The sequence below is a fragment of the Helianthus annuus genome, chromosome 16 (assembly GCF_002127325.2).
Source record: "Helianthus annuus cultivar XRQ/B chromosome 16, HanXRQr2.0-SUNRISE, whole genome shotgun sequence".
Taxonomy (NCBI): domain Eukaryota; kingdom Viridiplantae; phylum Streptophyta; class Magnoliopsida; order Asterales; family Asteraceae; genus Helianthus; species Helianthus annuus.
The window spans coordinates 162,937,533-162,949,441 of NC_035448.2; the positions used below are offsets into that span (position 1 = coordinate 162,937,533).

Here is an 11,909-nt window from a genome sequence, read left to right on the forward strand (position 1 = left end):
TTCATTTTCTTCAGGGTCACATTCACACATATATACAAACAGTCCCAGGTTTATATCGACCTGGCCCGTGTTTGATTTTCGGGCTGAGCCGGAACTGTATATATTCGGTTTTAAACTAATAAGTCAAAAAGATAAAATGTGTGCGTGCACAATATTAAGAAACGTAACGTAATGGAAACAATTTCAATCTGCGCACTAACTAAAGATGCTTTTCAATTTGTTTCTTAGCTGTTTTAAGTTTGATTTAAGAACTAAATTTTTATATACATGTTTAATTGTTATTTAAGCAAGCATAAAGTTGTGTAATGAACATATGAAAGTATGTTTTTATATATATTTTTGGCTTAATAAACATACTAAAAATATGTTTTTTTTAGTTGTGTAAAGATCAACTTTAAAAACCTATAAAGATTTTATATAAATTCCAAAATCTATAAACATTTTATGTAAATTACAAGAATACATAGCGTAGATTAATTTTATAAAAACTCGAAGACTAATGACATAAAAAGATGCTAAAAGTTTTTAAATATATAAAAAAACCAAGTATGTTTAAATGAACTTATATAAACATTCATGAATAAATATATATGAAAAATCAGATAGAAACTTTAATAATGCCTTTAAATTGATAAGATTTTATAAATATTTTGCAAGTTTAGAAAATATGATTTTTTTTTTCTAAATTTTTAACGGGTTACCAAAGTGTATAATATCATGTAACTATATATGCTTTTGTATAATACATAACACATTGTTTCGACTTTTTTAAAAACCGACGACTCAATATTTTGGAATGAAGAAAAAAAATTGTAATCAAAGATCAACCGTTTACGCCATCTCATCTCCAGCCCAGCTGTTCTTCACTTTAGGCCCAGTGGGCCCTTCTTCACCCAACACTTCTCTAGGAATACTCTTCACAAACTTGTCAAAAACGTTTTTCAACTTCCCTATCATAATCTTCTCCACTTTGTTAATTTCTTTATCAAGGTCATAATCAATTTTTGGACCCCATTTTCGTTCATAGTTTAACCATGGTGGTTCGACCACCACGGACCCTAGATATTCTGCGGAGACCACCACTGCCCTGACTCCTGTGTCCATCACTTGACCACCTTTAGCCGTGTCATCTCTAAGTCCAATATTGGCCCCTGAAGGACCACCCACCAAAACTAACCCGGGTTTTGGATATGATGAGTGAGCGTTTAGCGATGAGTACACCACTGGCTTATTGCCATTTGCATACTCAAGACTAGAAGCACTCACCCATGTTCCCCAACTATGTTGTGAGAAGAACACGCGATTTAACTCGCCATTGAAGTTACTGATCCTTAACGTGACATGTTCCCAATCACCAACATGTTCCCCTATCTTTCCTAATGAAATGTTGATGAACTCAACTTTGGCTCTTGATGCACCATTAAAAGGGTAAAATAACCAAATGGCAATATCGGTAAATAACCCTCCATACATGGGTTTAACATGGAAATATGAACTTGCATCTTGTAAGTCACCTTTCTTGACCCTTTGTTTACTTGAATCATCTTTTGGAAGGTCTAGCCAATATGTGTCATCATTTGAACCACCTTGTGGGAGGTTTGAACCATTAGGGTCAATAGGGCTAGGGTTTGACTCATCCCCTTTGTGATAAAGCAATGCACCATTTTGAAAGAACCAATCAACTGAAGAAGGGAGGTATGGTTCACTAGGGTGAAAATAAACCATAGGAGAATAAGTTTGAACTAGGGCCTCAATTTGGTTCAAATTTGGCATGGAATTTACCAAACTGCCCTTCAAGTTCTTCAAACAAGATAGTAATAATGTGTTTCCTCCATTCCCATTTTGAACCACAAAACCTCCTATTGATGCACCCATAGCTCCTACACCTCTATTTGTTGGTCTAGAACTATACACATTAAACCCACTAGCATTTAAACTTTTGCTCGGTCCCCATACCCATTCGTCGCTCTCCAAAGTGTCTGTTAAGTCAGACCTGACACAACTGACCCTATTGAGAGCGGGTTTCTCTGACGAGCTTGTAACAACATACCCGACAGCCTCGTAGCCATCGGGTGGGTTCGGGAACCATTAGGGATGGCAAAAAAACCCGAGCCCGACGGGTATACCCGAAACCCGACACAAATGGGACGGGTATACCCGATACCCAATGGGTATTGGGCCGGGTATGGGATTAATTTTAAAAATTTTCGCGGGTATGGGTCGGGTATGGGATTAGGTGATACCCGACCCGATTACCCGAAATCACATACCCGTTTACCCGAACTATATACCCGATCATATACCCGATCTTTTTTAATTTATACTTTTATTTCCATTAACCCTTGTTTATTACTGATTTTTTTAGTATGTTCGTAATGTGAAAAAAATAATTTTACTTTTAGTATATGCATTTGATAATAGTATTTATATTTTGTATGTTGTGAAGTATATGTATGTGAGTGTATAAGTATTATAAACTTATTATTAATTTATGATAAAACTTATATGTATGTAATGTACATTTTTAATTTATAATAGTTGTTGTATAAATAAAATAATATAATAATTACAATAGTAAAAAAATGTATTTAGAAATCCGAACGTATATCTTTTAACAAACTAATGGGTAAACCCGATACCCGTAGGTATACCCGATACCCGACGGGTAATTACCCGACAAATACCCGACGGGTATTGGGTCGGGTATGGGACGCGATTTTATAACCGGGTACGGGTATGGGATTATCAGTACCCGACCCGAACCCGACCCATTGCCATCCCTAGGAACCATATATATCCATCACCATTTTTCTTAATATTGAGTGACACACTACTCCAAACAAGTGTGTAGTCAATTGGTGACTTGAGAGTAGGATTTGAAGGGTTGTTTGTGACATCTTTGCCCACAAGAATATGCCCAAATAAAGGCATATTGTTAGGTTGACTATAACACCCTAAAACCGAAAACCCTTCGGGGATGGAAACCGCATCATAAAATGTTGCCCCGGCATTGCCTGGCCCTCCCTCATTAGCTGACCAAATCTTGTTGAATGTTGTTACTTGACTCACAAGTAATCCTCCAAAATCTATGGTCCCACCAGCAAAACCTCCACCTACAATATATGATCAAGACTCATGTGAACACAAAGAATGCATTAAACATTTTCATAAACAAATTTCAAAATTACAAACCTGGAGGCCAATTGGGTAATGGAGAAGGAAATTTGAAGGTGGTTTTAATCCCTACAAGCTCCCTCCTCCTTTGAGAAACATTTTCCAAATGCAACAATGTTCGGTTCGATGATTCGACCATTTTCGCGCCATTGAAGAGCAAGGAGATTGTAAGGAAAGTGAAGAATATCATACAGATTAATGAATGCATCTTGAAGAAAGAAACTATGAGCTAGTTTTGTATGTATGTTGTGTGATGTTTTGGATGTGCATGTGTGGTCACATGTAATTATATAGAGACAGTACAGATGGGAAGTTGCCAGAACTTTGGGACGGAGCCACTTCTATATTCACGGGAACAACTAATATTTAATTCGTTTCAAAGCTTGCGTAACGTTTTTTCTTTTTGTATATTTGATTACTTGTAATATATAATTTTTTTTCAACAAGAATGGTGACATATTTGTTAGGTTTGTACTTGATTATTAAATTTTGGTTTAAAGTGTATATTATAAGTATGTTAAAAACTTGTAATATCAAATAGTTAGTAGTGAAGATTTAAGAATTATAAAATGAAGGAGTGAAAATAAGATAAATAGGAAAATAGTTTGAGGTTTACAAAATTATGACATGTGACGTTTACTTATTAAATATTGGATATATTATAGTTTAATACAAACTAGTGATATTATCCCGTATTTTGCGGCCGGTGCTGCTATCATACCAAACCGTATAGAAACCAACTGAACAACATATATATCGGTATCTGTATTTATTTTTATTGTTTTTGCTTCCGATAAACTGCTGTCATATTATACCAGACCAAACCGAACAATATCGATACTTGTATGTACTCATTTCAATGATTTTTTTGTTTGATAACGGATGTCATTCTACTACCGTAGTGAACTAAATGAACAACATTGGTTTGGGTAACACTAATATTTTTTAGTGTTGTCATTTCGATAAACTGACACCGTACCGCTATCAATACTTGTATTCATTTATGGTTTTTGAATTTCAAAAAGAAAAGAGTGAATTTCAAGTTTTGTCCTTTATCTTTAGGCCACTTTGCAAGTTTTGTCCTTTATGTTTAAATTTGACGAGTTTTGTCCTTTATGTTTAAAAATCAAGCACGTTTTGTCCTTTATGCTTGATTTTTAAGGACAAAACGTGTTTGATTTTTTAAACATAAAGGACAAAACGTGTTTGATTTTTAAACATAAAGGGTAAAACGTGCTTGATTTTTAAACATAAAGGACAAAACTCGTCAAATTTAAACATAAAGGACAAAACTTGCAAAGTGGCCTAAAGATAAAGGACGAAACTTGAAATTCACTCAAAAGAAAATAATTTATACAACTCTATCTACAACAATAAACAAATATCGGTACAAGTATCGTGATAATTTGAATCGCTCGATCCATCGGTGTCGGTACCGATGTTCGTCTTTACCGTTTTCGGATGATATAAATCATGTATTGATTTCTGTTGCATATATCGTATCGGTACTATAACAGACCAAATCCATACAATGTTTGAGGTAATGTACCGTCACAACGCGCGGTCAAATAACTTAGAATGTTAAAATAAATAAACATAGATACGAATTTGATTTTTTTTAAAGTTAATGAATGCAAGTTATTACTAAAAAATCAAATTAAATAATAAATAATAAAAAAAACAAATCTTAAACACTATCAACCACTATTTATCACTAAAAACAAACTGTATAACAATAATAAAGGTTATTACTAAAAAACAAAAATATAAAAATATAAATTACGATAATAAAGGTTATTACTAAAAAACAAAAATATAAAAATATAAATTACAAGTTTCTTTTAATATAAAAATATAAATTACTAAAAAACAAAAATAAAGGCAATTACTAAAAACAAAAGTATAAAAATTTATATTTTAATAATAATATAAAAATATAAATTACGAGTTTCTTTTAATACTAAAAAACAATAATAAAGGTTATTACTAAAAAACAAAAGTATAAATTGACCGAGAAAGATAATTGGATATTTAAAATGTTTTTGATGAAGTCAATGTGAATGAAAGTTCTTTGTTGAATCAAGGCTGAAAATCATATGATTGTTAGAAAAGTTTTAGTATTAAAACCTTAGCGGTATGACAACTAAGTGTTATATTATGCTATAGTTTTTTATTTTTAAATAGGGTAATTATTATTGTATTATTTCGTTTTGTTTTGTTGTTGTATAAGAAGAGTGTGGTAACTATTACATTACAACAAAATGAAGTAGCGTAACAATTATCACTCTAGTTCAATACGTAATAATAATTATTTTATTTCAAATATAATTGTTATAATCATTTATACGCTTCTCACCTTAAGATATATTTGTATCGGATCCCACCCTGATACATATCTATATCTATACTTTATATAATAAAATAAAATGTTTGAAGACACTTGTCACTGTTGGTCATCTATTTTTCAATTTTTCTATTTTCTCACCGACTTAATTATGAATAATTATTATTTACTTAATGATAGTTATTATATTATATTCATATTAATTAATAAGTGAAATTAATATAAAGTTAATTATGAATTTTCTAAATAAACTTATATTTAAGTCTCCAAATATATATCATTAAATTCAAGAATATTTTAATAAAAGTAGAATAATGATAATAATTATTTTTTTACTGGTGATCTAAAACTTTTTCTTATGGTTGGATACTTTGAATGTTAAAGATATGTCAAACAATAAAAGGAAAATATGTGGTGTTAAAAAAATTCAAATATTAACATTTTTATATATTGATAAACACACTATTGAAAAAAAAAATGTTTTAAATAATTTAACAGGATTTATGAATGTTACCTCAAATTTCATTTTTTAAAGACATATCTTATATTGTATGTGTTAACAGGGTAAGGATAGTGTACATTAATTAAGAAGTGTGAGAAGTGTGAGAAGTGTATTATATAGTGTTATATAGTGTTACATGTTATTATACGGTGTTTATATGGTGTTATATAGTGTGATATATATTGTTATAATACACTTCTCATACTTCTGGATTAATGTACACGATCCTCTACCTGTGTTAACATACGCATTGTTTTTTATTCAACATGTATAGAAGGTTGTGATGGGATGGGTGGGTGGTGACGGTGCAGGCAGGTGGTGGCGATGATAGAAGGTTGTGATGGGATGGGTGGTGGGAGGTGGTGGTGGTGATTGATGAAAATAACAAAAAATGACAAAAGTTAGGGACTAAAATGACAGAAAACAAAACTAATTGGACTAAAATTGCAAGAAAAACTATTTGAACTAAAATGATAATTTTAGTCAAACCTCAGGGACTAAAATGATAATTTACTCTAATCCTAATGTGAACCTGTCAATAAATGCTTGGATAATAATTAATTTTGCTATGCATAAGTCTGGGTGATAGGGATTTCTCATTAAGTGGTTTAAATTAGAGACCCGATTAAAACAACGTATATTAGACCTCTCGACATTTGCGAATAATTCGCATCAATGTTTTAAAAACCGGTAAATACCGGCCGGTTATACCGGTATTACCGTTTCCAGATGTAAATCCGGTACGAAACACCCCGGTAAATAAGTGAAACGGCATAAGGTTTGTACCGGCGGTAAAATCCGGTATACCGGTTTAAAACGTAATACCGTTATGGGCCCATGGTTATTTTAGTTTGGGTTGTTACTTATTTTTATTATATATGTTACTTATCTAACATAATTTTTATATATTATGATTATTCGTAACTAAAAGTTCTTATTTAATATTGTATGAAACGAAAATAGTTGATGTATTCAACACTCAAATGGCTTAAACATATCGTACACTTTCATTTAAAAGAGCTTGTTGGAAAATTGAATGATTTTCGATTATCTTTTGAATTATTTTTTATTATGGATTTACTTTTGGATCATCTTTTAATATGTAATCATGCATTTTTAGATTAACTTTTGAGTTGATGTTGTAATTTACGAAATTACTGAGGTAGCTAGTCAACCCGGTTGAACCGCTCGGTACAACCCGGTTCAACCGGTTGAACCATTTTTTAGCCTAATCCGATTTGATTTAAAAACCGGTTTTTAAAACATTGATTCGCATCTCTCAAAAAAAAAAAAAAATATATGGAAATGATTTAATGACAAAAAAAATGTAGTAGTTATTATCAAATGAGTTGGCAAGTTTCTACACAAAGAACGTGAATGATGAGTTCAAACATTGTTTCGTCGGATCCAATGTTTTAAGATTTTGACTTTTGGTTATTTTTCTTAAATTAGTTGGATGCCGAATTTAGTAATCATTGTATGTATGTATGTGTATGTATGTATTGTAAGCTGTTAATAACTATAAAACAAAATTTAATACAAAATAAATAAATAAGTAACTAAATAAAATAGAACTAGTATTAAACCGAGAAGTAAAATGGTTGGGATCCCTCATAACTTTTTTTTGGTCATTGTTCGTTCCCACGAAATCACCTCAATAATTTTAGGGCTTTCATACATTCTTCTCATCGCTCCCCTGTTGGAATAGTAGTCGACCTCCACCTCTACATAACCCACAATATTAGGAGTGGGCAAAAAGTGAACCATAATTAAAAACCTGACCGTTAGCCGAAAAAACTAACCAGAAACTGACCAAACCATTTGGCTGTGGTTAAATGAATACAATTAACCGATCATTCAGTTATAGTTATGGTTAAGTTATCTTGGTCAACCAACTTTAAACGAATTGAATCGAACCTTATATATTTGTAATTTTCAGCTTTTTTGTAAAATTAAATATATTTTATGTCATATTTAATCTAGTAGCCATTATAAATACATTTACATTATATGGATCAAAATATATAACAATCCTATTAAATAATTAGTTGGTAATTGTTGATGGGTCTAATTACCCTTATTAACTAATTAGGGTTTCCTCTTGGGTGCAAAGGAGACTTATGTAGAGGTTCTAGGGTTAGACACATAACCTAATAATCATAACATCAATATCGACCTCCATCTCCATAGCCGAACTCCCTTATTCGGTTTTCATCATCACCATCATTAGATTGCATCCTAAGGAGGAACCAGACCAAGCCGACAATCATGTCAAACACTGTTGCTGCGTCTCCATCTGGATTCTCTGCTGGCCTGTGTTGATGCAATCAAAGGTATGTTTTCATGTTTTCCATTATGCCTAAAACAGAACTGATCAACATGTGGTATCAGAGCATATGTTGATAAATCAGTTCTGTTTTCGTATCCATCATTCTGGGATCATAATCTGGAAAACAGAAAAGTTTTAAAGCCATATACATCACGGCTGTTTTCGGTTTTACTTGTGCCGAAATCAGTGTTTTTTTAAGAAAGGGTGCTTAATCATGTCACCCGAAACCATAATGGGTAAATTAATATCCGAAATCTGTTAATAGAAGTCTTAAAATTCAGGTTTCGGATCCCAGAATTATGTTTTAATTTTCTAGGGTTCATCATTTATTCTAAGAAAAACTCGAAAATTCCTTAAGTTTTGGAATATAATTTGGATTAGTGGGTGTTTTTACTGGTTTTGATCTGAATTTTATCTATTAAAATTTTCGAAAACTGTTAAAAGATAACCAGTTATTATTCTCGAAATCTTTTGATAAGTTTAGATCAACAATAAAACAGGAAACACTATCCCACAATCCCTAAAATTTCGAGTTTTTAGTTATCATCACAAAACAGCTGTTAACAGTTGTAAGACCCTAATTCGTATTTGACAAAAAGTCGCAGCGGAAATTCGTGCCATAAAATTTCTTTCATTACAAACGTCTTAACTTACTTGAAGGTTCGTTTTAATATGTATCTTTTACAAAAAAATAAAGCATAAGTCCTGTTTACTAATAGTACATACTCATTTATTCCCGTACAATCAATCTTGTGACTCGGTCTTCAATCTCTATTCCTCGTGATAATCCCCCGTGATCCTTACCACCTACACTCACCACATTCATTTATACATTAGCACACATTATATAAACAAGATTCATTCACGTACACTTCATATTTCGTCATTTTTCACACTTTAAGCATTTCATCTGCGTATCCATTTCCTGGTGAGGCTTCAATAATGTACCTGCATTACTGCTCATTCTCAAGGTACACCATTAATAATGTTCACACTCAACGTGTCTAAATCATGCATACATACGTACTTACATACAAACATACATACACATCTGCATACATACATACCTTTCCTACAACTTTACATACATGCATACACTCATACATGTTTTTACACGTACATACATACACAACTACATACGTACATACATTTCCTACATCTTTACATACATGCATACGCTCATACATATCTTTATACATACGTACATACACATCTACCTACGCACATACCTTTCCTATATCTTTATATACATGCATACACTCGTACATATCTTTATACATACATACCTACACATCTACATAAGTACATATCTTCCCTACATCCTCACATAATGTAACACCTCGAAAAATTTTGTCCAATAATGTCTTTACACGTGTCATAAGGTTCCGTTATGTGAAAACATACTTTAGAGGGACTAAAAGTGACAAACAGTGAAAACTATGGAACGTAAGGGTCCAAAGTGTCAACAATGGATAAATAGGCTCTATGATAACCCTACATAATGTTTATAACCTTTAACGGATGGTTCATGGATCATACGACGCGGAAATTGCACAAAAGTGAAGTATTTCAAACTATAGGGGCCAAAAGTGTCAACATGTTTAATTTATACCTCTGAGTGGACTTTTGGCAGACCCGAAGCTTTGAGAAGCTAAAATATACTCACTAGAATATGTGGTAAAAATTTCATGAGGTTTCGTCAACGTATGAGAAAGTTATGGCCAAAACCGTACTTAAGGGACTAAAAGCGTCAACGTCGAATTTCAGGGCTTTTCGGTTGAGCGCAAAGTTATCCGAGGACATTACCATGTTGGTAAAAGTCCTAAGGTTCTTAAAAACCAAGTTTGGGGGTTTACGGGTCGAGAAAAGCAGCCGAAACAACGCACGCAAGCTCAGGGACTAAAGCTGCCAAAATAAAAACAAGTTTTGGCTGAACAAGGGTCAGGCGACCCGCCTGGTATGACCCAAGCGGGCCGCGTGGGGCTGCCAGCGACAGGAATTTCGTTTTGGGTCGAATTGGGTCCGAATTTGAGTGACATACAGCTGGTTCTTGCCTCCTTTTGCTCCAATCAAATGCCATGCATGGCTAGGCAAACAGTAAGCCTCAAATTCCAGCTTTAAATCGGATTGCAAGGCCATTTCTTGAGCATTTTCATAGTAACCAAAAGCTCTCACTTGCAAGAACCTTCAAGGCAGACCTTCTGGAGTTAATCCGATCATCAAAGCTGATCCTAGTGTTCACTAAACACCTATAGGACTCTTGTAAGCTCTCAATTCAATCTTTAATCCGTTCTTGTTGTGATTATTGCTAAAAGTCAAACTATTTGTTCATAAGCTTTGACTTTCTGATTAAACGGTTTTCTTTCAGTCATTTCTCGAATTGAAACCTGATACATGTTGGTAATATTATGGGAAACAAACCCTCAAAAGGGTACTCTCTGATTCCCACTACATGCATGCTAAATGTCGAGTCAAACCTATTTCTAAAAAGTCAACAGAAGCGATTTTTGTGAAAAATGACATGAATAATGATATAGATGACATGCAATCTGTTTGATCTTCATAGAAAGCTTTATTATGAATATAAGAATGTATTTTACCACGATCAACTCGATGATCTTTAGTGTAAACCCGGATTGGAACCGAAAGTCTTAATAAATGACTTTTTCGTAAACTATCGGTTCGGATCCGTACATGCATGTGTGAGATCTGTATTTTAGAGCATTTTTGACCATTGGCATTTTAGTTAAACTTTCTGGAAATTTTATGTCATAAGTCTATGCTTAGCCGATTCGAATGCATGTTTCCGAATTATGCATAAAGTTGACTATTTTGCCCTTTTTGATTTAAAACATGATTTTTGGAAAAGTGAAAGGATAGAAATCTTCATTTCTAATATATAAACTTGCACCGAAAATTTCGGATCAGTCGGTGGTCCAGATTGTGAGTAATGGCCATTAGCGTAAAACTATATTATAAACTTACATAAACGGTCCTTTTCGCGTAGAACCCGTTTCTGGCCACATTTTGATACGAAACTCTTTACCAACAGAAGTAATATAATATTCTGGGAATTTTGATGATTTTTAATTAATTTTTGGCTGAACGGATCCTAGATCGCCTAGTCATTTCAGCTTATGTCGGTTTTGACCGTTTTAGCCATAAAATGAGTTTTACACATCCTTTTGACCCGAAACCTTTTTCTACTGATTTTATATGATGAATAAATTATTTTAAGTATTCTGGAAATATAAAAATCTCAGATTTAATTTGAAAACCCGGAAACGCCCTTAAATCGCATATTTAGCGTTTTAAGCGCATAGTGAGCGTTATACTTGTTTTAAACATATAAGACCTATACCTACTGATGTGTTTAGCATATTTTCATATAGAAACAGTAAGTATAAGTATATGAACTCAGACTTCCAGTTTTGGCACTTTTAGCCCTTGTGAAATTACTAAAATACCCCTACGGTGCATAGTTTGATTTTAAAATGATAAATTTGATATGTGGGTCATACCCTACTGATATAATATGTTATATTAAATATATTTACTGT

At 32.8% G+C, this 11,909-nt stretch overlaps 1 protein-coding gene across 1 annotated transcript; it reads right to left on the bottom strand.

Moving 5' to 3' along the window:
- Positions 1–794: 794 nt before the first annotated feature.
- Positions 795–3,642, bottom strand: LOC110917702. The gene is made up of 3 exons (XM_035985902.1): positions 3,193–3,642; positions 2,789–3,113; positions 795–2,086 (listed from the first exon to the last, which is right to left on the bottom strand). Exons 1-3 carry the CDS (start codon positions 3,380–3,382, stop codon positions 832–834), a joined length of 1,770 nt encoding a protein of 589 aa, XP_035841795.1. The 5' UTR covers positions 3,383–3,642; the 3' UTR covers positions 795–831.
- Positions 3,643–11,909: the final 8,267 nt, after the last annotated feature.

Bases quoted from the DNA above. Each gene is read 5' to 3' on its own strand.
- LOC110917702 (XM_035985902.1), bottom strand. From the start codon at position 3,382: ATGCATTCATTAATCTGTATGATATTCTTCACTTTCCTTACAATCTCC. The intron at 3,114-3,192 runs GTTTGTAATTTT...CATATATTGTAG, and splicing joins ATTACCCAATTGGCCTCCAG to GTGGAGGTTTTGCTGGTGGG. The intron at 2,087-2,788 runs GTTCCTAGGGAT...CCATCCCTAATG, and splicing joins AATGGTGATGGATATATATG to GTTCCCGAACCCACCCGATG.